We start from the raw sequence: 26,109 nt of genomic DNA, 5'->3' as shown, positions 1-26,109 counted from the left end.
TTAACATCAAAATATGACTGGGAGATGATATAAAATAAGGAACATATACTCAAACACTCGCAAATTTTGTATTACACATGGTAAAATACTTCATGTGTTGGCTTCGGTTCTAATCTGCTTGAAATTGTCCCTCTCCGGCATTCATGCATTGATTGAAATCTTTGTCGTTCAGGATTACGTCTCAATAGTGCCAGTCTTCTACCCCGGACCCGATCAGACTGAAGGTATTTCAGAGAAACGTAGCGAGACAGTTCTCGCGGAGCCCGTGACTCGCGCTTGTGAAGTGAACGGCGAAAATGAACTCGACGATCTCTGTGTCCAGTATTCATTTGTCGGACTAAACAAACCTGGGTTTGTTAGGATCCAAGCTGAAGAGGGATATACGTACGACAGAGTCGCCATGAAGGAAAAGTCAACACAAGTATTTTCAGATCAAAAGATACTCAAGGAACTCGATTTTTCTGCATTGGCCTTGTTGGACAAAAATCAGGTACGGTATGTTTAAATGATGTCCATGTTTATTCATGGTCTCGCGCCTCCAATGTCTAAGCCAAAGACGAACAGTCGGACGTGAATAGAGGATGTCGTTGTTGTAGTCTATTTATTAAATATTTATTAAATAAACAACGACATCACGACTATAACATGCAGGATAGGTAGCCTTAAGAAACGTGATCGTAGAAGTAAAACGTGATTCCAAAGAAAATAGGCTCCCCAAAGTACCAAATATTAGCCACCCCATCCGTTCTTAGGGCGCATCCCTTTAGGCGGCCAAAATGGTCAGAGCGGTCATATTTTGAAACGAAATAGAGTATTTCGTTACGAATACTGCATTCCTGTGCTACGAAGTAAATAACGATATACTATAATAATATGTAAATAACGATATACTTGAATGCAGAGTTCTTGAAACACTCTAAAATACCAGTATTCTGTCTGTACCGAAATACAACAGGACCAATCTGGCCATTTTTACCGTATAATAGTTAAGGGTTTTTACCATATTTTACTTTATTTAAGTGAATTATATTTGTTGAAGACATGTTCATACATTCTCTTTGCAGAGTCGCATGAGTGTTAAGACGAGAGTGCCTGAATCAGGGAAATATGTTGTGCTGGTTCAATATTTCACGACTCATCCCCGCACGCAGTTCTTGGACTTGTACGTGAGAGCACGTGAACAATCCTTTGCCAGATTCCGCCTACCATCATGCAAATACACGTTTGGCTGTCGCACTGTCGGTCTGACTGTTCATGGCGCTGTACAACCTATTGATATGAAAGCAAACGTTGATTATGTCCTAACAGCGTTGACCAGCCCTAGCGGGAATGTCGCTGTGGTATGTACTTAAAGTTTCTCTGTCACAAGTTATTTGAAATCACTGACACAATATCGTCAAGTTCTCGAATGAAAACAAACTTGTTTGACGATGTTACATAAGATGAGAGAATCATCCCGTATTAAACTGTCGAACGATGAAAATTCATCCTTATACTGGGTTTTCCTTGACTGAAGAAAGCATCCCAGAATTAGTATAATTAAAAACTTTGGTTGTGCAACGTTAAAAAATGTGGAATGATAGCTATGCGAAGTTTGCGATATTTTGTAAATTATTACTTCGAACGATTATATTGTTCCGAGGAAGCTGTGCGTTACTTGCATAAAGGTTTGCACCCGCACGAGCCTCAACACTTTTTAAAAAGTGGTAAGGCTCCTTAGCATATGCAAAAGAGTAATCTATACAAAATTTGCAACTTTCTAATGTTTGGCAACCAAACCATTGAAATTACCCGTTTTTGGATGGTCTTTCCAGCTGTAATGATGAATTTTCGTGGCCATGGAATGGTCAATTGAACTCATTTGGGACTTGGTTGTAATCACTCTACCTGTCTTGTCTAGGATTCATTTATTCTCATTCCGTATAAAGATTGGGTAACGGATTACATCATTCCCAGCAAGCTGTGCGTGACCCGCATGAAGGTTTGCACCCGCACGAGCTACGGCATGCCCGGAGATGCGGTGATGGTGGAGGCTGGAGACGAGCAAAGCACCATTAAACCACCCAACATATTTGACCCTTCGGCTTCTCTTGTTTATTTGGAAGGAAAGGTATATTAATTAAATAGCGAGAAAGCTTTTAGAGCTCTTCAACGTCAACTTGTACCCGTTCACAACGGTCCATCTTTGTCGGATCCAATTCACTCCTGACGTATGGAATATAGTTTGTTATTGATAAAGCAGTATTGCATTGCCTTTAGTTAATTTGCTGCCCATATACATTTTAAGTCGACAGACTAAAAAACATCTGTCAGAATTGAATCGGATCAGACAAAATTTGAATCGTGTGAACCGATCTTTAAATCTTCATCTAACGATGGTCTTATCTTTTTTGTGTAACCTAAATGTTATGGACTCTCTCAAATACGTTTTTAGGGTTCCTTCGACAAAGAAGGTTTTGTTCCTACGACTGGAGACTACGCAGTAATTGTTCATTATTACCAACCCTATCACACAACAGTCGAATCTGACACGACCGTGAGCAGCGTGGCGACTGGACGCGGCAAAACGAGTTTCAAATATTGTCCAAACACGTCTGGCTGTAGGGCTGTCGTGAAACGACTGGATGGTGGAGATACGTTTAGGCTTGGAAATAGAGTCGCTGTAAACTTTAAGTTACCAAAGGATAACCAGCTCTGGATTGTAAGTATCAAATTACTTACGGCTAAAAATGGGGCTAGGGGCGCTTTTCATTAAGCGGCCAAAATGGTCAGACCGGTCATATTTTAAATTGAAATAGAGTAATTCGTTACGAATATAGCGATAAAACTATATTTCCCGTGCTAAGCAGAAGTAAATAACGATATACTTGAGTCCAGAGTTCTTGAAACACTCTAAAATACCAGTGATCTGTCTGTACCGAAATACAACAGGTCTGGTCTGACCGTTTTTTCCGTATAAAGGAAAGCGCCCCAGGACAACTGATGAAATATAAAGTAATAGAAACTTCGTAAAAAGTGAACATTTTGAAGATTTAATTTCAGCGTTTCGATTCACCTGTAGGCATTTTCTGGAGAAGCATGATACCTAAATAAAATACGCGTAAAGTTCTCCGTTATAACACATTGTTTTATTTTGATCCGCTGTGATTTCTTTTCAAACTTAGGTATCAAACTGGGTCATGTTAAAAACCCCAAAAATATTCATCTCCTCTCCTTATATCATAGTAATGTTACTTATACTAAGTTGCCTCTTTTGGAATATTTCTAAAGTGGTTTGGGTGTTGACATTGTTTGCTGCAGTTTTTGTTATATTCTTATATCTACGTATACGTACATTCTTACTCCAGGTATGTGATGAGCCCCCTAAGTTGTATTGTTTTTCCTGTAGGACTATATCTTGTTTGTACCAAAAGATTCGTACTCGCCTGTATTGGTGAGTGGTGAGCCTGTGGATCGTACAAACGACTTCGTTGAACACTGCTCTAAAAACGACTTGCACGTAACCAAAGATGCGAAATCCTTCTGCACACAATCCGTCTTCTCGCTCACAACTTACCACAATAACGGCAGTTTTCCCTGCGAGTGCGACACGCGTGGGTCGCGAAGTGACACGTGTGACGTGTTTGGTGGACAATGTCCCTGCTTCGAGAACATCATTGGTCGAACTTGCTCACGATGTAAAACTGGGTACTACGGATTTCCAAATTGTAGAAGTAAGTATTCAGCTCGTATTTGGCGATTCCGTCTTGTAAAATCAAGGCCGACCATCAAACAGCGTATGAATTCTTGAGTCAGAGTTACCACCACAAATGTACAAATTCAAATTACGAAGGGCTTGTTACAACGCCGGAACAAATGTTTTAGAAATTTTCTCTGTTAAAAAGGTTTTACTTTCTATAACGTTATAATATCTAGTATTTCTAAAAATATTCCTTTCCTATATATTTCTTTACACTAAAAATTTCACTTTTTTCTAAATACTTCTGCTCTGGAATAATATTTTAAGGGTAGTTTGACTTGGATTAATCCAGGATGTTAACCTGCTTAAACTACCATTTCTTGGTTAAAACTTAATCCAGGATTACGGTTTTAAAACCACGCCGAGAGAGGTTAACGCTTTCATCCGAAAAGCGCTTTCATCACTTAACTCACACTAATTGAGTGTGAAAAAAATTATCAATGAAAAAAATCTTTCTTCATCGAAAGAAAGGTTTAAGGTGAAACACTGAAAATCAAACCCTTGGTCGGGTACAGATATTAATAGCTACCGTGGAAACGTTATGAGAAAATTGAGATCTCCCACTCGAGAGTTTAGGCGTGATTGAACTTTAGAATACACGCATAAAGTTGCAAAACTTGTTTTAACTTTTTAGAATGTGATTGTGAGAATTGTGATCATTTAACTGGTCTTTGCGAGTGTCCTCCGAATACAGCAGGTGATGATTGTACGTGTATCAAAGGCACGTTTGGATACGATCCGGTTCAAGGTTGTTTGCAATGCGACTGCGATGCTACCGGCGTTGTTGATGCCGGCGATTCGTGCGATATGACGTCAGGTCAGTGTTCATGTAAGCCTAACAGAGCGGGTCGAAGATGCGACCAGTGCAAACCAGGGTACTATGGTTATCCGGACTGTAGAAAATGCGATTGTCACGAGGATGGTATCACTGGCTGTGATTCAGAAACTGGAAGATGTATTTGCAAAGTAAGTTGTTTATCAAAACCTTGTGTTAACCACTCACGTGCTCTGTGAGGTGAGGGGGAGTCTTTGAAACCACAGGGGTAGCTATTGCTTGCTTTTAGCAAATATTTATCGTGTAAAGGGCTCAAACCAGTGAACTCTAAAAACATTGGTACCATAACCCAAGTTTCTTGTAATTCCTCCTTGTTCGTCGTGACAACTTGTTAGAGATGACCAAGTTTTTCCCCTGTTTCCCATTAATCTCCGACAGTAGGCGATTCATTGTTGGTGGCCTGTGAGATTTGAGGTAATCTCTTAAAAAGACAATCATTTCACTCGTCAGTGATCACCAGCAATAGCCATCGCCGACTGTCCGTAAGAATCAGGCTTCATCATCCATCATCATGCATTGCGCGTTTGAAAGGTAGACGGGAAAAGCGCATTTTGGGAGCTTTTTTATCTCAATCGCTAATCGTCTGTTTCGCATTTTGTTTTTAAGGAACATGTTGCAGGAAGGAGATGTGACTTATGTAAGTTAGGATATTTCTATTTGAGTGGCGACAATCCCAAAGGCTGTCTTGAGTGTTGGTGCTCTGGTCAAACTAACCAGTGTTATGCTGTGGATTCCCCAGATGCAGTATAGTAAGTTAATTTCTATAAGGATTACAATTGGTGTAAAACATACCAGGTACCAGGCTTGTATGCGACACATTTTAGTTTTCCAGACACATTTTAGCTCTATGTTCTGTGCTCTGGTTGGCTAAACGTCCAGGGTTTCCACAATTCAAGGAAATTTTCTTGCAATTGGTAACCACAAGGGAGGGAGCGATCTGGTTGAATCGAATATTTTATGCATCCTTTTCACAAGTTATTTGTTTCTCTCTTTTGTCATTGCCATCCCCCTATGAGGACAGCCATATGCAAATAAGATATGGAAACCCTGTAATCGTGTCACTGGTCTATATTGTCCAGGAAAGTAATAAAAACGTTATGCTGCAATCTTAATAGTTGATAATTCTAATACGTAACTTCACTGGATGTAGAATTTTATTAGTCAATTTCTACGTTCATATACGAACAAGGAAGTGCTACCTTTGTTTTTTAAACGTTAACTAGCTGTTTCTAAGCAAGCATGTGCTATTTCGGCATTTGTTAGTAAGTATATTTTTGTTCTAGTTCCACGGGTGTAATTCTCGCAGATTGGGTACTGCAGAAGAGTCTTGATTCTGCATTCTACTGGGTTTTGGAATTTGGAGATTTGGTAAGTCTTTCTGATAAACATGTAAAATGTTGGTAGAATTTTTATTCAAAACAAAGGATATAATGATTTTAAAATTCTAAAGACCAAGCTTGAGACACGGTGAAATGTGTCTCCGATCCAGATACAGAATCTATGCCTGTATGCTTCAGCGCTTGCGAACGGTAGAATTTTGCATAGTCAGTCATATATTAGGATGGAATGATTTTTTGTAGGTTTTCTCATTCAGGGACGTAACTGCGGATTTCTATTACATTTAAATACAAAAGAGATCCGTCGGGCAAAAATGAATGTGTGAATTATCGTTCTTGTTACGCCACTGTTCCAATTGGGACATTTTTGAAAACTGTAGAGTGAAATAGAGACGCAAACAACAGAAGTTCTTCTCTTTTGAAATTGTGTTGACAAATGGTATCGATAATTTTGTTTGTGATGATCGCATGCATGTTTCATACGATTTCTTAGTTTCATAATTCTATTTGCAGACAAACGCCCACGGTAGAAACCTACTTTTGCAGCTTGGTAAGAATGTTTCACGCACTGCTCCTTTGGCGATTATCGAGGTAGGATGTAATACTTTACAACTAGAAATACATGCATGCAGCAACCCCTCGCTATTTCAAACCAAGTACACAATTTCCTGAGTTAACCTGACCTAAACTTATATTATGAAATGACACAAAACTCAAATCAGTCCTATTATATTTTACCGAGTATATTATAATGTTTCCATCATTCAATACAAAAATAATCATAAAGCTAGTGTAAATATTGCCCGTTCAATTTTGCTGCATTATACCATGCCAGCAATTAAGAAACGGTTTAAAATCGAAGTTTCAAACGATTAAAACAGTACAAAATCTTCACAGACAAAGAAAAAACTTCAAATGTTATTTTATTCTGTAATTGCAGTCGACGCCGGCGGCTAAAAGTTTTATACTTTATAAATATAGTGTGTATTTTTGATACCAAAATTCAAATTACACTTTCAAAAACACTTTTTGAAGTTAAAGCAAAGGTGTAATAGCCTTTCACAGGTTTATGCGTTAGCATAAAAAGCTCAAAATTTAACTAATAAACGGCATACAAAGCCGAAAAGTATACAAATACGGCTGATTCTTATCGCGAAACAAATACGAAATAAACAAAGTAAACACGTACCCTTTGTCTTTGAAAACATTTATAAGTTTGCAGATTATGAATTATTCCTCTTACACGGCTTTGTCTTGACCGTATCCACGTTCATCTCTGCTAACTGTCATGCTTCATACATCTTGTTTCTTCTCGTTTTACTTTCTTTGCACAAAGTTTATGAAACGCTTTTACAAAAATGTTTACGAAATGACAGTTAATATAAATTGCTGCCGTTCGCATTGAAATACAAACTTTCTGTCTTAGCCAATCAGAACGTTCTTTGATTACCAGACGTTACTCGCGCATGCGCATAACTTACAAAACCACCCAACGTCGACCGTCCATGACAAAGAATTTGGACAACTTTGGATTCGGCTATGTTCTACCGGGTTCCGGGTGTAATTCCTAATCTCCGAGCGGAATTAGTACCCTCGCAGGCGCTCCGCGCCCGCTCGGGGATTATTGAAAGAGGTTGAACACGATATGAAGAATTATCAAGCCGAAGTTTGTCAAAGCCGAGGGCTGAGGACCTTGAGGTTCATAACGACAAACCGAGGCTTGATAATTCTCCATATCATGTGAAAACCGAATTCAGTAATTGTTTTATTATCTATTTAAAAGAATTAAGATTACGACTTTGTTCCCTCGAATTCATGTCAATTTAACATTCCCGCTCTTTTGGGACGTTTATGTCTTCGTCATCAGTGTGACGTCAAACGTGGGATACAACAATTAATATCGTACGCATTTGATAAAAAGAACAAAAAATTGCATTATTTTCATCTAAAGCCATTTTGAGACATTTATTTATTACAGTGTAAAAAAACTTTGCTATTCGGCAGTTTTTATTTAAAAAAAAACTTAATATTTTTCTTTTTTCTGCACCTATATATAGTCAAACGGAGAACGTATATTCCACAAAGACTCTGTTTCTACACTTGGTTCACGACCATCGGAGATTTCCCTGACTGCAGTACGTATATTAACTTCATATGTAGATTCTATTTAATCCTTGTCGCGAAATTTACTCATTTATCCGCTTCTCAGTGTTCAGGGTCGTCGTTAGAAGCTTAATTGGGGGTATTCATATTCCGACTTATTTCTTTTGTACGCCATTGTTTTTATGCCTTCTTGCATGCATGAATACATGAATATACACCTCCCCAATTAAGCTTCTAGCGACGGCCCTGACTGTCATTGAAGAAAGCCAAAATATTTAAAGCCAAAGGCTGCACTATATACGTCTTATAATGATTTCATTTCACTATACAAAATGGGTTGATGGGTATAATGCTTTTTTTTTTAAGACTGACTGGATGAAGAGCGATGGGTCGTCTTTATCTCGAGACGAATTCATGAGAATGTTAGTTCAAGTTGATCTTCTACATGTTTTGGCGGATGAAAATGAGCTTCTAAGCCTTCAATTACCTACTATGAAACCCTTAGTTGTCTCTCAAGTGGAAAAATGTGTCTGCCCTCAAAATACCACCGGACTATCTTGCCAGGTACTTTATTTTCATCACAAATACGGAAGGTATTCGCTTGAATATACTCTAATGGAAATTTGCAAAGAGTGTCCCAAAATACCCTATATTCAAATGGCACATTTTGTTATGAACATGTGCATTTTTCTCTAGGAATATTTATTTCTCTTGTTCTCTCTCGTATTTCAATAATTTTTATTGATTGGCAGAATTGTAACGCTGGTTACTACAGATCAGGCGAGGCTTGCGTACCGTGTGAATGCAATGGTCATTCTTCAAAATGCGATCCCCAAACTGGGGAATGTTACGAATGTCAGGATAAAACAGCAGGTATTTATGAATTATCTGAAGAAACCAAATCCATTCCTATCATCTAACTTGACGGAAACCAGCAAAGATTATGTTTGAAACATTTTAACAAACGTAAATAAAAAGATCGATCCCTGGCGGGATGAATTTATTATTTTAACCAATTTACAGTATATTCTAGCTTTGCAGAAAGTGTTTTTCAAGATAAACACAAAGATGGCATTGTCAAATTGAACGCTAAACACATAAAATAAACAAATCTACTCGTTGGAAAGGATCGCTAGCTAGGCAGTGTGTTTTGCGATCTCGTAAATGAAAATCGTACACACTGGCCAAATATGAACTAGTCTTTATTTAAAACATGGAAATGCTTGCATGAACTGGCACGGCTCACGAGTTTATATCAGTGTTTCGTATGCATGCGACAAGCGACGTGAGAAAAAATACCCATTTCGTGTTCACGTGCGTGGCTTGTTGTCCCCCCTGCCGTTAACTTTCTGTCTTTGTTTCACTATTTCCAGGCCCCAAGTGTGATAAATGCGTTGAAGGTTTCTATGGCGACCCAACCACTGGCGAAGCAGATGCATGCCAAAGATGTCCTTGTCCAAATAGTTCGAAGAATTATGCCACGTCATGTTTCCAGGAATTGGATGGTTCGTTCAACTGCACATGTCGAGAGGGTTACACGGGCAAGCTCTGCGACGAGTGTGCTGATGGGTATTATGGGGATCCATTAACTACTGGCTGTAAACCTTGCGAATGTAATAACAACATTGACTTGGCCGCAACTGGGAATTGTGATCGTCGTACTGGGGAGTGTTTGCGGTAGGTAATCAATTTTAATTAATTCATGGATTAATCAATTTATTTTAATCGTTGGATTTAATTCATTTTAATTAATTTCAATTTTTTGGGTCGATGCCAATGAGCTCTGTGTGGACTCAAACGATAACTTTCGCCTCTATCTTGGAAGCCAATTTTTAGCTGAACTGGACGACTAGTGCCAGTTTGGAAATTGTTGTTACACAAGTGAATGCGCCGACTAATTGACAAATATTTTCGAATGAAATTCTTATTAAATTCAACATTTCTAGTTGCGTCAATAACACTGGCGGTGAACGTTGTGAGAAGTGCCAACCTGGTTACTATGGTAACGGACTTCTACACAACTGCCGCAGATGCGACTGCGATGAATGTGGGTCAGCAAGCAGTATATGCAATGACGTCACAGGAGAGTGTTCTTGTAAAACTGGTGTAGCTGGACAACGTTGTACCGCTTGTCAGGTTTGTATTTCAACCGTCTGATTCAATCGTACATTTTGAGCCCTTGAAAATTAAATATTTCATGTATTTAAAATCTTTGTTTAATTGCAGTTTGTTTTAAATCAGAATATTTTCTGTACTTTGAATCTGAAATTGTGCTGCGGGAATTTATTTTGACCAATCCTGATATTCATTGGAATAATTCATTTCAAACAGCATAAAATGTTTCGATTAAAATCAACTGAAAAAGCAACGGCAAACTGCATTAAAATATGATTTACTTGAGTTTAAAAAAAGAATCAAGAGTGGGAATTTTCAACAGAAACTTTCGTAAAGGCATCATTTGTGCACGTTATCTTTTATTTTCTTTGTATATATAGTCTCCCTTGCCACCGTTTTTGTTTAAAATATATATAGAGCAATAACCCAATCCGTATATAGCAAAAACCCTATCCAATAAGTGCTTAACATTATTCGTTTCAAGGCCTCCAAATGGGACTTTAATTCGTGTAATGGCTGCCAGGATTGTGGATGTTCAGCAGCGTCTCTGAACGATGATTGTGATCTCGCGACAGGACAGTGCGTCTGTAAACCTGGAGTGTCTGGATTAAAATGTGACAGATGTAAGGAAGGATATTTCGGTTATTCTGAGGAAGGATGCAAAGGTAAACGATCATATAATTCAAGTAACTTGTCCATACCGTTTGACAACAACTTCCGACTGAAGAGAAGTGAGAATGAGAACAGATGCTTCCACCGACTAATTTTCGTCGACTAAAAGCAACTTGTCTTGAAATGTGGTTCAACATCTATTTAAAATACACAAGGGAAACTTTCCAAACCCTTCTGTTTTTCCTTTAGCAGTATTTTATCGAAAACCACGCTCTCCAGGTGTATAAATAATAAGAGTTCACTGGTAACCACCAGCGGTTGTTGGAATTGATAAGATAAAACAAATTTACTTTTCTTACAGCGTGTAACTGCCCCACAGGCCAAGTGTGTGATATAAACGATGGTAGATGTTGCGAAGCCAACGATCCAACGTGTCAAATCTGCCCACCTTATCATATACGAACAGCTGATGGGTGTGAATACTGTGGGCCTTGTGAGGAGAGATTGTTCAAAAGGGTGGACAGAATGCTCGGAAATTACTCGACAAGCGGCGGAGATGGCGTTGCAACTGACGAATCGAGGAAGCGGCTGAACAAAATTGAAATCGACATCAAAAAGTATGTTAAGGAACAGGATTTAAAATGCATTTCACATGAGATCACATAGGATTTAACATGCATTTCACACGAAATCTCACACGATTTAACATGCATTTCACACGAAATCTCACAGAATTTAACATGCATTTCACACGAGATCAGATATGAAACACATGTTATCATAAAAATAGTTTTCACACGTGTCTGCAACACAGTCATTAGGTTCTTTTGTGAGGGGAGTTTTGCTGAAACATCTCAGTGTTTTAATTTAAGGCCTTTGGCCAGTAAAACTGGAGTAATTTCAGAGTTTACAAATATAAAGGCTAGCGTGAAACAGTTGGAAGGTTGAAGTTATTATCATTACAAATAAATGTGGTGTAGAAACTGCCTGTAATAGACAAAAACAAATATAATTTTATATGTTTCTAAAAGTATTCTAATTAGACGTAGGTTTCCCTTGTCTTTTAGTTTACCTTTTGAAAAGGTTCGTTAAATCTCGTGTAATGTAGTTGAAATTGCATTTTTAGTCTCACAGTTCGTGTGGACAACTACAACAAAAGTATTAGCAATCTTATTGACCTGGCTGATGGCAAGGACAAAGGTTTGTTACATGATATTATTAAATTTCATTCGCGCTTTATGTCGCAGTCGAAAACGTTCTTTAAGTTTGCAAAGTTCAATATTTCCCCGCATTGCATTGTTTAACTTGACTGGTTTGTAACCTGGAATTCATTCACGGTTTCACGTCTCCTGAGCCTTTTTTCCACCTTAAATATTTTATTTTACAAGTATCCAACGCTTGTGTTCTATTCCTATTAACTGACATCAGATCAGAAGCAATGATAATTACTTAAAATCCTGGCTTAAATTTCTGCCATATTGTTTCTTTAATTATTTTCGCTATAACACGACAGGAATGGTGGTCACCAACTTTTTTTATTTTTTTTGTTTTCTTTTTTAAAATAGCTACACTCATACTGCATAATTATTTATTTCCGATAAAACATTGAATTAATTATATATTATACACTATTATACACTATTACCACTTTTTGAGAATAGGCTATTGTCTGTAGTAAAACGACCTACCTTACCATGCAGCTATTTTAATTCGTTTTGTTTTTCTGTATAGATTCGGGTGAGATGATAATTGGCAGTGGGTAAGTGTTATCCCTTTTTGTATCCTGATTTGTTCATACAACAAAGACTCTAAGTGAGTGAGCTTGTCAGCCTGACAATGTACGTCTGTATTCCAAAAACTCACTCACCCAAATTCATTGACTGGGAAATCTTAATCTTCTCATAAAATTTCCATGGAGGTATTTTCAGTCGAATAAGTGCTTGATTTCCAGTGCTTTACCTTAAATCTTTCCATGTTTAATTAACATTGATCAGAAATAACAAAATTTCGATGTCACATTCAATGAGTGTGAGTGTGAGTTTTTTGAATATAGGCGTTAGTCCCATGTCCGACTATGCTAATATTTGGTTGTTCATCGACTGTGAAAACAATAAATTTCTATTTATCGGTGTTTCTGCCATCGGCATTGGCAAAAGCTGCTAGTAACTTTCTGGCGATATTTTTATAACCGTAGAGATACCACAGCGACTCCAAAGCCTGCGGGAAAACCGCTGGAGAACGATGCAAAAGATGTGATTGACGAGAGTATGAATATTGTTGACAAAGCAAACGATGTGAATAACCTGAGCGATGTTGTCAAGAAGAACGCAACGAAGACGAAAGAAGATGCCTATGATATTGAAGAAAAGCTTAGGCAGTTACTAAAGGAGATTCAAGGTACGGTTCGAAATTTGGTAAAGCTTTTAGACAGGCTGAGCGCCTTGCAAGTTTGCATGATAAAGGCTGTTTACATGATACCACTTAGCCGAGATTAACTAAACGTGAAACGGCTTTTTAACCGCGGGAGGACGGTTCAACTTTGCCGCAAAGGCGCTAGCTGACTTATCGGGTCCAAGCTGACGGTGGGCAGATGTAAAGTTAAATCTTTCCATTTCAGGGTGTCCGGCTGCAACCAGTTTCTGTCCAAGCCAACCAGAAGAATCTTGTACTGAGGATTCACAATGCAGCATTGGATCAATTTGCTGTCAGCTGTCTGAATGCCGTCCAACCAAAATTTGTATGGGTGAGTAGATGATAGTAAACAATTTAGAAACCTATCATATAGAAATAGAAACCTATCAGAAAGTCAACTCTGTTATTTTCTCTTTTCTGCGTAAGTGTGATTCGTCATTAATTTGTCACGCTTCAAGTGACTGACAATCGAAAATCAATCTTTGCCTGACGAATCACACTTAAAAAACAATATAGAAGACTTTTTATATTATAGAATATAGGTTTCTCTTTGCTGAATAGCGCTATGCGAGCAAATAGCGGTTATACGCATGCAATAGAGGCGTTTCGGACGGAAAAAACTCGTAGAAAATAGCCCATTGTTACGATATAAGTTTATTTCAAAACTCAATTTATTGCCACAGAACATTAAGGCAGCGCATGGGTATATAAGATTGCATGGTACGGGTGCTGTGCTGATGGCTTCAATGTAACAATAGTCAACGCTATTACATTGCAGAACCTACGATTGACGCCGAGCGGGTTTTACAAGAAATGCGAAATGGAAATTTAAATTCTGTGAATATCTTGAAGAAGATCCATGAAATTAGATTGATTGTTGAGGGCCGAAATTATTCTGAGCTCAGAGCGTTGGTGGAAGAGGAACTTAGAGAATCCTTCAGTGCACAGAGGTGGTCCAGTTTCTATCTCCTTGAAAGTGTGATGCTTCATGGAGAGGTATTGAGTAACAAGGGCCAGTTTAAAAGTTTAGAACCAATATTCCGAAATCAACTAAAGAAAGCCTCCGCATCTGTCCTTGATAGTCGGATAGCTCAGGAAATCAACAAGAAGGCGCTGAAATATCAACCTGATGTAAGTAGTGATATTCATTTATTAATATTCTTGAAATTTTGCATGGTGAATTGATAGTTGAATAACGGTTTGCAGAAATACCACGCCATGTTTTGTGCGGAACATTCGATCCGTTAACCCGGACCTTCATTAGTGAACTTAATGGGGACCCGGGTTTAGGGACTGTGAATCTATTTGCTTTCCTTAAATAGTTATAACTACATTTCCACCCAAAATGGCGGAAGCTAGACTAAGAATTGTGACTTCAGTTACAAGCGGCTCAATAGCATTAAAAGGACTTTTTAATTACCAGAATAGGCAAAGCCAGCTAGAGCAGATGTTATTATTCTACAACCGTATAACTCTTTATATACACTGTATCAAAATTGCAGGGTGTCACTTTTTCCTGAAATTCAATGTCCGAAATATTATGCACCCGTGCATAGTAATAAAGCATTGAAATTCTAAAAGAAGTGTGATTGAAAGGAGTGTAATTTTTTTGTTACACCCTGTATATCATTATACATCATATCTTATCCTTATAGTTCACTTTGTATATCATTATACATCATATCTTATCCTTATAGTTCGCCTTGTATATCATGATACATCATATCTTATCCTTATAGTTCACCTTGTATATCATTATACATCATATCTTATCCTTATAGTTCGCCCAAAATGTAAACAACCTTCATCTTCGGCAATGTACGTTACCACCTATTAAATGGCAATATTTATACCATTTCTTCAAACCTCTGGCTTTTTTGTAGGCGGTAATTCTCAAGGCAAAGTCGCAGAAGCAAGTCGCTGATCTGAAACTGAAAGACGCCTTGAATGTTTTGGAAGAAGCAAAAGATATTTTGAAAAATATCAAGTATCCGGTAAGTGAATGGAATTTAAAGAATTGTTTAAGTGTATTGACGAAGATGAATACTTCTAAAGGAGAACCAATCTGTTGTATTTTTTTAGAAATTTTCTTATAGAAACAATTCCCACAAACGTAACAAATTTGAAGGCAATTTTTTTTTTTTTGTTTATAGAATACCACCGGTAACACATCTAGCCTCGTTAAGTATTTGAAAGAATTCGACAAACGCATTTCCGACACGAAGAAAGATAATGCCTTTTTGGAGGTTTTGGTGAACAACGCGACAGCTCACGCTAACTACCTAAAAGAAACGTCAGATTTCTTGCAAAGCCTTTTGAAGGATCCGAATAAGTATGCGCAAAAAGCACTAGAGGCTAGTAATGCCTATGATAATATCGTCCAGGCTATTGAGGAAATTTTAAAGATAGCAAAAGAAGCGAACAAGAATAGTCAAGATGCTTTGCGAAAGGTAAGTTTTTTGTTCTTAAAAGGACCACTCCATTTGGTCAAAACCCTTTAAGGAATTTTGCCATGATTCTTTTTGAACGACCTCTTTCACTTATGAGATATCTTAAGCAAAAGTCCCTCTCCCCCTCCCTCCCCAGGCAAAGAATCGTGAAGAGACTCTGACTCTTAGGTTACTCTGTATAGCGATAATACATTAATGCTAACAGCCTAGTTTCTTAGTCATAATTTTGAATGATTTTGAATTATTTTACTTTTAGAGCAAAGGCCTTGGTGCGAAAGCCACAGAGTCTAGAAACACCAGCGTGATATTGGATGGTGACGCAGAGGATCAAAAGAAGAGAATTCCAGGGTTGACTAATTGGTTGAAGAGACTTGAAGATCTTATCAAGAAGATTCGCGATAACTTCAGGAATGCAAACAACACGTTGAAAGAAGTAGTAGCTCCTTTCCCTGAATTCGACGACTTAACATCAAAGTTAGGTATGTTTTTGTAACGCAAGCAACACGCTCAAAGAAGTAGCTCCTTTCCCTGAATTTGACGACTTAACATCAAAGTTAGGTATGTTTTTGTAATGCAAACAACACGTTGAAAGAAGTAGTAGCTCCCTTCCCTGAATTCGACGACTTAACATCAAAGTTAGGTATGTTTTTGTAATGCAAACAACACGTTGAAAGAAGTAGTAGCTCCCTTCCCTGAATTCGACGACTTAACATCAAAGTTAGGTATGTTTTTGTAATGCAAACAACACGCTCAAAGAAGTAGTAGCTTTTTTCCCTAAATTTAACGACTTCACATCAAGTTAGGGATGTGTTTGTAACCAATCACTTTATATAATCAAACGTTCGATCTTTATTCTGCCTGTTACACCTGGCACTTTATAAACAAGCGTAAGCATCGTGTGTCTACTGCATTACTTTCTATCGCGTTTTGCTATTAAGTCAGCTTAACTGGAAAATTTATTCTATGGTAAGAAATAGCTATTAAAAATTTTTCTTTTGCATTTTGTTATTTAAATGAATATAAAAACGAATTTAGTTGCCGTAGCAAATATAAAGCCTCGCATTCCATCCTTGCCACAGCCTTGACCGTCATTTCCCTCCAGGGAGTTAGCTGCCCCACCCCTCTCCTTCCCTCCGCCTTGCGGCGCCGAGGTTCTGACGATCTACGCTTTTCTTCCTCAAGGAGGCAGAACGAAGAAAGTGGAAACAGACGCGAAGACTTCAAAAACTGATTCTGACGATGCGAAATCTGTCGTTGACTCCATAACGGTACGAAGTATTTTTAAGCGTCGTTGCAATAATTATATCTGCAGAATTTGCGCTCACAAGAAAGTGAAGCTTTTGACGAAGTATTATATGTTGAAGATTATTAAATACGAAAAAGGAACTGTAATACAGTTTCATATATATAGATCAGTTTTGGATCATGTGACTTTTGTCAAACACGTTGTTATTTCGTTTCATCTGGTTTTATCAGTTTATAATATATTATCTCATGAATATGTAGTGTGTTTCTTGCTTTAAAGCCGAGCTATACAGTTCAAATTTAACATTATACAATTGCCTAATTGAACCTTACTCAAATCAATGATGTCCATTTTCGAGTGCCATATATAAACTTTGTTTCAAATTGGATCAAATTCCACACCCTAAAAAATCAATACTGAGCATTCTCTAACGAATCCTGTTCGCCCAAATTGGCGCAGATCATTCGTGAATTTGGTATTGGCTGAGCTAGAAAAGGCCTCGCGAGGCTGTTAGCTCAGCAAGTTTCTCTCGTGTGTGGATGGTTTTCGGGCTGAGCTAACAGGTCGTCAGCTCAACTGATGGCTCTTGTGTGTGGCCGGCTTTATCAGCTGTGAGATTTCAAGCTTATAGTCTGACTCCACCAGGGTGATTAGAGTGATTCAAGACCACTTAATCCCCTTGCCTCGGATTAAAAATCTAATCATAATTCTCCTTCAATCCACGCTATCACATATATCAATATATATGTTCTCATCTCTAGGTCCCAGGTATAGAACCTTTAGAAGAAGGTTACGAGAACGCTTTGGAGTTGATCGATCGCATTAGAAATTTAACAGAACAAAACGACGGTTTCATACAAGAGCTATCCGAGACAATTAATAGGGTGAAAATTAACCAGAGCCTGACAGAGGATGAAATTGAGACCGAAGTCGTCGAGCGTATCAGACGTATCCGCTTCAATATCGAACGCGGGCGCGACAGGATTCGTACATACCCAAGTTCTCGTGGCGAATACAGTAATAACACCTCGGTAGAGCTGAGAATACCCCGGGCAGCATATGGTCCTTCCAGCCAGACTAGCGTCTCGTTTAATCTCGCTACGGATCAAGACAATGCACTGTTGTTGTTCCTTGGGAACGCGAAGGAATACTTAGCTTTCGAAGTTGACGATGGAAATCTGAAGATTGTATCCCGTAATTCCAAAGACGTTCAAACCGTCGATACAAACTTGGACGTCAAAAAAAGACCCGTAGAAGCAGTAACGCCTGGCGATACATCAAGAGATCCAATTGGCTGGAGAACTGTTCAGTTTGAACGGTAAGAACAAAGCTTAATTTTCTCATCACCAGTTCTTTTGGCCCTGAAATCAACTTGTAGATTAATAGATTATCGATTATAGATTATAATTGTCGTGAAAAAGTCATTTGTAAATTTGTCTTTATTTCTGTATTTAATATCGGTCATTGCTGTCGGTCATTGTTGGCTGCACTCACATAGAAATATACAGTCACATCAGCCACCTTGACATGTTCACTTACGAACGATGGCCGACTGGACTATATATAGTGAATTTTGACTGGATTCGCTACCTCTCGACACACGCAGAGGAATATTGGTTTTGAACATTCCGAAAATATCGCGTTCGGTGTAGGACTGTAGGTTAACCTTGCTGTCTAAGTTCTCGATCAATTTTAGGCCTTTCCCGATTGTGCTCGGCAACTTTTAAGCAACTTTTTGAAATTTCAATAACTGTTCTGTTTTCCAGCTACCTGGAGCAACTTTTGCTTTTTTGGGTAACAGGAAGCAACTTTTAGGCTTATACATGATCCATACTGCTAATTGCGCACTAATTATTAGATAAAATCTCGACTATTAAACTAATTATTTATTCACTGGCACAATCGGGAAAGGCCTAATCGATTTTTTGTTTGCCCATTTTATTTCAGCTAATAATGCTCAACGTGATTATATGAATATTAGCCCCCCCCCCCCTCCACTTAGCGATGGGTTACAATCGGTATTGTAAACAAAGGCTTTGTTTACATTTTGAATACGCTATATCTACGGTGTAAAACATCCTGTCCTATCGGAATATTTATTACCATTTCAGTTAACTGTATTCTTAAATGAATAAGAGATTGAGTTTATGTTCATGGGAAATTCAAAACATACGAAATTTGAACAATTTCTAACTCACAGAGTCCTCCAATGTTATGAGCAGAACTGATGCGCAGAAGCCGCTGTAATCTTTCACCATCCTTATTCATCCAATCATCGTTAACTCTATCACAACTAACGGAATATTTCTTGCTTCTAGGACTGGTCCTAATGTGATGGTGTCTGTGGGAGACTCGGGTAATGAAACTGGAAGCTTACCTTCTCAGTTCAACGTGGACGCCGACGATTCTTATCTTTTCGTTGGATCCCCGCCTGAAGGTTTTCCTGAAATTCCTGATGAACTTAAATCCACGACCTTAGTCGGCGGTTTCGACAAACTCTTCATTGATGGACGCCAAGTTGGCTTGTACGACGCCTTAGTAAGTATTCTGTATGACAGCATGCTGCGGCTAACAAAAAACACACTCTGAAGAACAATTTCTTTAAAAAGGTAGATTCCAAAACAGCAATTACAAATTATATTCCTGCTCTTTTTAAAAGAGATTGTGAAACGAGAATGAACGATATACATTCAAGCCAGCGAAACAGTTTACTCTGCTTTCAGAATGACTAACGCCTGTATTCAAAAAGCTCACTCACACTCACACTCATCGAGTGTGACATATAAATTTCGTTAATGCTGATCAATGAGAAAGTTTTTTCTGAATAGATGGAAATATATAAGGTAAATCATTGAAAATCAAGCCCCTGTTCGGCTGGAAATACCGCCATTGAAACGTTATAAGAAGATTAAGATCTCCCACTCAATGAGTTTGAGTGTGAGTGAGCTTTTAGAATACAGGCGTAAAACTAGTACAACGAACTTGTTTTCCTGTTTCAAAGCTCAAGTTTTGAGTTTACAAGTTGCTGTTCTTTGAAGACTGTTTATATTTTATTGAAGCATCTACTAGTATGATAGTTTTTCCTCTCAATGTTTCATCTGCCTTTGAACATAACATAGTACCTGAAATTAACATATTTTCTTTTATTTTCCGTACTCTACAACATTCCTCAGCCAACTTGGCAATTTACTATTTCCAGCGGACTCTTACCAGTAAAACCATTTTCCCGCCGAATTAAAAACAGCCTAAAGGGCAAATTTTCTATTGTTTCACGTTTTACAAGTCTAGGCGACGCTCTTTTCAGCTGTGCTGTCCTGGTCGTACTTGTGAATTTTCCAAGTTCAAAACTTTCACCTTTTTTCATTGTATTCAAATCTTAATCCATATAATCTCTGCCATTTTACAAAAGTTTGCAACATTTCGGGCAATTTTACTGTCCTTCTTCTGGCTTTGCATTACATATGCTGATCAACAAAACATTGCAAAAATATGAATCTCAACCTTTGTTAAATCCCGGAGATAATATGGATTTAAGTTTGAATAATCATTCCTTATTTATCATTCCTTGTTTAAACCTCTAGAATTATAACAATACAATTGCTCCTACAAAGGGAGGAGCGCCTCAGGCATTATCTTTCTTTGCAATAATTCCACATTTTTTATTATTTCTTAATATTTAAACCTGTAGAATTACAACACTACAATTGCTCCCACGGGATTACGACCCAAACCTCCTAGCGCAGTTACAGATGACGATAAATGGTTCCAATTCAGGGGAAATGATTATCAAGGTTGGACTATATCCCCGGCAATCAGTGGTAGTGATGTAACATTGGATATACGGACAGCAGCAACAGACGGCGTTATATATTTCAATGAGCTTTACTCTCTCGATGAGCGGCGCAAATCGTATCTGATCCTCGAAATGATAAATGGTACAATTGGGTTCAGGTGAGGTCTTGTTATCTATGTAAACGGTTTAATATGTGATCAGTAATCTCTAATAAAGCTCGGAGGGTCGAATACAATCTGGTTTGTGGAGGTTGCCGAGTTTTAAGTCGAATTACTCACATGGAGCTACGTCAAATTACTCACTTGCAACTGTAACTCAAAATCTTCTAATTAGGGCCCACAAAACCAATCAGCAAGTTTGTTTACGTTTTTAGTAAACCGATCAGAACGTACAAATATTGACTATTCCATTAAAAAGGGCATTATTTGCTATTTTACATGAAGTATTAAAAATTTAGGCAGTCTGATTGGCTTAGCCTGAAAAACATAAACAAATTTGCGGAAATTAGTTGAAAACGAGATTCCTTCTTATTGGTCCACAACTTTTTAACAAAAGGTTTCGATGTAATGCAACATTTTTTTGCCGAAAGCTTGAGTGACATTGCCTGTGTGAATTTTGGGGGATTCAAACGAATAAAAATTTATTTTGGTTAGTTTCCTTTTCAAACGGAGAAATCAATCATAGTAGATTCACTGGAATGAATGAGAAGAAAAAGGAGAGAAGGGGAAAATGTCATTTCATCGAGAATTTCGCCAAGTGGAAAACCGCCCCGAGTTCCTAGAATTATCCTAGTTTCATGAATTAAAAATGAATTCGTTAATTTACCCTCATGCTATATATATTTCGTGGCAGGTTCAAAATACGTCACGATGACGTCGTATCAAGGTACACATCTGGACGATTTGACGACAACGCAAAACATAAAGTCACCCTTAAAATCGAGACAGGGACGATTACACTTAAAGTTGATGAGGGAAATGAACTTAGCGCCGATGGTATTAGTTACGAAGGTTATGCCCGCTTCTATACAGCATTCCTTGGTGGCATTAGTCGAGAAGCTCGCTATTACAATATGTAAGTCTTTCAATGTCTTATATTTTACCCATTGAACTCTGTGTGAACTGAAACGATAGCTTGCAATGGAATTTGCAAATTATATTGTTCGTTGTAAAAAAAATTGAAATTCTATCGCTTTACATGGTGCCTTTCGACGAACTAGTATATTTCATAAGCATAATTGAACACAAAGTCGGAAAAGAGTGTTTATAACAACACAAACGCCAGTAAACATTTTTACCTACTTTTTATCATATTTCAATTGAGGCTTTTCTCATGCCAGGGACTGCTCATTTTTTACACCAGGGGTTGGAACCGGGAGAAATGGGTTGGGTGAGCCTTTCTCCTCGGAATATGGAGGCTTGGGTGATGATATTTAAAGAAATCGGTATATATAGGTTGCAGGAGCACACGCGCTTATGCTCAGAAACGACCATTTCAGTAGATTTGGAGAAATCAAATTTTAAAACATTTCCTACGACCCCCAATCCTTAACATCTTTTTACGCCCCTGACGTGCGTAATTGGTTACTGGAGTCTTGCACGGTTTAGTACGGAAGAATAGTTGATCGCAAGAATTCGTGGTGGTTCTGTCCATTTTCGATTAGTCTCTCTTCCGTATCATCTTCGGTTTAAACAGTAAACATTTGTTGAGCACCGTTAGTCGATTGAGTCAGGTCTTCAACGTGTCCAAATTAACTCAACTATATTTCATGTATAGAATAAAAACGCCATTCTTCATCGGGTGTATAATGGAACCAAACGGATTCCGCGAAGCGCTCGACTCGTTGGGTGTGGAGCGTGGTTGTCGTGGAGAATTGGTATCAACTGCCGAATTCTCAGGTGGTGATTCGTCACTTGAACTAGCGCAGTCTGTAGAGTTGAGCCCTGATTCCCAAATCAGTTCAATGATTAAGACAGCCGAAGATGGTGTTATTATGAACATGGAAGGCAAGGTAGCGTAACGTCTTTTCTATCCCACTTTTTCTTACAATTATCTCTTTGAAGAGGCTGTTTGTGGTGATGGCAAAGGTACTGGTACTTGTAAAGGTTGTGGTAGTGATTGTGGTTGTACTGGTGGTGGTGGTAGTGATAGTGGGAGGGGTGGTGGTAGTGATAGTGGTGCAGGTAGAGGTAGAGGTAGTATGAGAGGTGGTGGTAGTTGTAGTGGTAGAGGTTGTAGGATAGGTGGTGGTAGTGTTAGTGATGGAGATAGTGGTGGTGGTAGAGGTAGTGGTAGTGGCGTGGTATTTGTAGAGGTAGTGGGAGGGGTGGTAGTTGTAGTTGTACTGGTATAGTGGTAGTGATAGAGGTAGAGGTAGTCGGAGAGGTGGTGGTAGTGTTAGTGATGGAGGTAGTGGTAGTGGTGGTGGTAGAGGTAGTAGTAGTGGTGTGGTATTTGTAGAGTTAGTGACAGAAGTGGTAGTTTTAGTTGTAGTGGTAGTGGTATAATGGTAGCGGTAGTAGGAGAGGTGGTAGTAGTGATGTGTTAGTGGTGGAGGTATTGGCAGTGGTGGTGGCAGAAGTTGTGGGAGTTGTAGAGTTAGTGGTAGATTTAGTGTTTGTGGTAGTTGGTGGCTGTGGTTGTAGTAATGATTGTGGTAGTGATTGTTGTTGTTGTTTTTGTTTTGGTAGTGGAATTTAAATCTGAACCTCGCTTATGTCTCTTGCAAATCGTTGGAAAAAATTGTAATATTTTACTTTCATTACCTAAATAGGACGGGGACTTCGTTTCTATCACTACCGAGAATGGCAACATCAAGATCGATGGTAATCTTGGTGGTCTGTTGTTTGGTAACTTGGACGAAACACGACGACGTCGCAGCGTGGATGGCAGCAAACTGAACGATAATAAATGGCATACAGTTTCGCTGAGAATAAAAGAAGGAAGTCTTGAAGTTTTGGTCGACAACAGAGTTGTATTCTCGAAAAAGCTGACCGCCAAAGCACTAGCTTCGTTGAGTAAAGGTATTTTTAAAAAAAATATGTTTCACAACACTTAATGGAGTTTATGTTCAGAATTCAGAACATAAGAATTTGAGCCATTTTGAATAACGCACACTACCCAGGGCGTGGGAAAAAAGTGCCCTTTTCGTGATGAAAAATTCCTTTTTGGAGAAGCTGATGTAGCTGTAAATACTATTTTAAAATCGAAGGTGCCCTGTTTGGTTCCTACGTGCACCCACTTACACGTGCTATTTACACAGTAACAACTTTTTGTAGAGCATAAGTTGAACCACATTAGTGGTGTCCTTGCTTGCAGCTTTCGCAATAAAACGTCCCATGATCTTTAGCTGCTCTTTTCATTAACCATGCAAAAGTGCCCCCTGGAATCTGGTTTAATCCTCCCCCTCAATCTTGGATGCTCTCTACGCCCCTGACCCTACCCATTGTTAATAAGCAGGGGTAGGGTTAGGCAAGGTTTAATAGGGTTGGCTAAAGAGAAATTGGCTGGGTAACTGAAAAAAATACTGTCCCAAAGTAGGGTAATCTTTTTTCCTCTAAATATACTCTTTGCTTATTCGCTATTTTGCAGGATTCAATCTTAGTTTTGGTGGCGTGAAGGATAAGAAGAAGAGCACATCCGAATTAGTTAAAAAATCGCCATCCTTCAAAGGTCAAATAAGGGATCCCGTTCTAATAAAATCTGGCGAAGCGAGGTAAGTATTAGCGTTAGGGTGGTGATTTAGGTTTATGTATCATTTGGGTCAATCCCGTAGTAGAAACTTTTAATTGGCCAATTCTGCCCTTAACTATACAGTTAAAAGTTATCTAGGTTTTTATGCAATCGACCCGTGCAATATTTCGACCCTTTAAGGACATTGAAATATGTATAACGTCTGCATGGAGCATATTAACGAATGCGTTCAAGACATAGCAACTACAAGAGAAAATATCGAAATTTTGGACTTGTGCATGAGAAACTGCATGGATTTAACGTAGGAATCCTATGTAAGTAATGTAACGTCATGATTCTCTTGTTTTTAGTATGATTAATCTAGCTGATGTCAGTTCTAAGAGTGATGTTAGTTTGGGAATAAGAGAAGTCCCCTATTATGAAAAGGTGAAAGATGTTATCAAACCTTTACCTGAAGGTATGTTTTTTATGTCTTTCAGATATAAAGCTAATTATTGCATAAAGTTTGTCCTTTCGAAACTGTTAACCCAAACTCCAAAAGGGATGATGAGTTTTAACCCAGGAAACGAATAGACATCTAGTTATGTTATCTCTTTCGTCTTAGTTACTCTTTACCCATGCCAAATTTCCTAAAACTTGAAATGTCCTCTACGCCCTTAAGGTTAAAATTGTTTCAGAGGAACAAAAATATGTAATCTACATATCTCATTGTGATGAAGTCCCATGGCTGATGCGATAGAATATTTCTATTTGTGTGCAGTCAACAATGACCGAGTTGACTACAGAAATAAAGACAAATTTACTACCGGACAGACAGTTCATCTCTCCTCGGTGAAAATGGCTTGCCCACGACAATTACCATTACTGGGAACTACGCTTAATTGCTACTTCAATGTATATGAGCGGCAAAACAACGGGTTATGGCGTATATTTCTCAAGATGAACATTTTTTTCATGTGTTTAAGAACGACGTTTTGCATCTTTGCACATAGCTTGTGAGAGCAAAACTTGAAATGAATCTCATATAAGGTGGTTTTAAATTTAATACGATAATGTTGTGACGTGATTATCAAAAGGGTCTAATGGATCTGGCGAAATTGGACCGTGTGAACAGGCCTTTGCAATGTTAAGCAATTTGTGTAATCAATTTTCAGAATAATAATACTTTTTTCCTGTTTTTAAATATCAGTTTCCACTCAAGCTCCCACGCAAGCTCCCAGCATTGAAATCCCAAGTACAACTGTAATGGCCCCCACAACAGAGCCCATGATTTCTGGGTCAGGAACACCACTAACCACAGAAGCCCAGACCACCTCGGACACTACCAAACCTGCCGAGCCAGAGACAACGAAGGCTGCGACTACGAGTGATATTACCACAGCTGCTGCTACTCTCAAACAAACGACCAAGCAAACAACACCAACTACCAAACAAACGACACAAACTACCAAAAAAACAAAACCAACTACCACGAAAACAGCCCCAAATACCACGAAAAAAGCACCAACAACCACGACAAAAGCACCAACTACCACGAAAAAAGCACCAACTACCGCGAAAAAAACACCAACTACCACGAAAAAAGCACCAACTACCACGACAAAAGCACCAACTACCACGAAAACAACACCAACGAAAGAACCCTCTACAACACCCACTACCCCTGAGACAACCACGATGATTCCCTCAACCACCACTTCAGCAGCACCCTCGACAACACCAGCTCAAGTCGATCCATCAGTGAGTATTTAATTGTTTACAGGATGTATTACAA

At 38.5% G+C, this 26,109-nt stretch overlaps 1 protein-coding gene across 1 annotated transcript in view; it reads left to right on the top strand.

The window, feature by feature from the left end:
- Window positions 1–26,109, top strand: part of LOC114525064 (laminin subunit alpha-like) — a 44,809-nt gene that overhangs the window by 11,153 nt on the left and 7,547 nt on the right. The window contains exons 15-48 of the mRNA XM_028546271.1: window positions 173–490; window positions 1,065–1,340; window positions 1,901–2,110; window positions 2,435–2,701; window positions 3,389–3,713; window positions 4,374–4,705; window positions 5,181–5,323; window positions 5,858–5,942; window positions 6,425–6,502; window positions 7,969–8,046; window positions 8,381–8,578; window positions 8,767–8,887; window positions 9,388–9,691; window positions 9,961–10,150; window positions 10,614–10,794; window positions 11,103–11,358; window positions 11,868–11,941; window positions 12,473–12,500; window positions 12,936–13,138; window positions 13,359–13,484; window positions 13,932–14,284; window positions 15,037–15,147; window positions 15,307–15,603; window positions 15,860–16,082; window positions 16,786–16,871; window positions 17,611–18,167; window positions 19,168–19,387; window positions 20,538–20,800; window positions 21,495–21,716; window positions 22,419–22,653; window positions 23,416–23,665; window positions 24,234–24,357; window positions 24,686–24,792; window positions 25,525–26,075. Of these exons, the coding sequence (XP_028402072.1) occupies window positions 173–490; window positions 1,065–1,340; window positions 1,901–2,110; window positions 2,435–2,701; window positions 3,389–3,713; window positions 4,374–4,705; window positions 5,181–5,323; window positions 5,858–5,942; window positions 6,425–6,502; window positions 7,969–8,046; window positions 8,381–8,578; window positions 8,767–8,887; window positions 9,388–9,691; window positions 9,961–10,150; window positions 10,614–10,794; window positions 11,103–11,358; window positions 11,868–11,941; window positions 12,473–12,500; window positions 12,936–13,138; window positions 13,359–13,484; window positions 13,932–14,284; window positions 15,037–15,147; window positions 15,307–15,603; window positions 15,860–16,082; window positions 16,786–16,871; window positions 17,611–18,167; window positions 19,168–19,387; window positions 20,538–20,800; window positions 21,495–21,716; window positions 22,419–22,653; window positions 23,416–23,665; window positions 24,234–24,357; window positions 24,686–24,792; window positions 25,525–26,075 (7,392 nt within the window). The remainder of the gene's footprint in view (window positions 1–172; window positions 491–1,064; window positions 1,341–1,900; window positions 2,111–2,434; window positions 2,702–3,388; window positions 3,714–4,373; window positions 4,706–5,180; window positions 5,324–5,857; window positions 5,943–6,424; window positions 6,503–7,968; window positions 8,047–8,380; window positions 8,579–8,766; window positions 8,888–9,387; window positions 9,692–9,960; window positions 10,151–10,613; window positions 10,795–11,102; window positions 11,359–11,867; window positions 11,942–12,472; window positions 12,501–12,935; window positions 13,139–13,358; window positions 13,485–13,931; window positions 14,285–15,036; window positions 15,148–15,306; window positions 15,604–15,859; window positions 16,083–16,785; window positions 16,872–17,610; window positions 18,168–19,167; window positions 19,388–20,537; window positions 20,801–21,494; window positions 21,717–22,418; window positions 22,654–23,415; window positions 23,666–24,233; window positions 24,358–24,685; window positions 24,793–25,524; window positions 26,076–26,109) is intronic.

This window comes from Dendronephthya gigantea, unplaced genomic scaffold (genome assembly GCF_004324835.1).
Source record: "Dendronephthya gigantea isolate DGI-Jeju-01 unplaced genomic scaffold, DenGig_1.0 000033F, whole genome shotgun sequence".
In the NCBI taxonomy this organism is placed as follows: domain Eukaryota; kingdom Metazoa; phylum Cnidaria; class Anthozoa; order Malacalcyonacea; family Nephtheidae; genus Dendronephthya; species Dendronephthya gigantea.
Note: the sequence above shows the minus strand (reverse complement) of the source record. Positions and strands in the feature narration are given on the sequence as shown.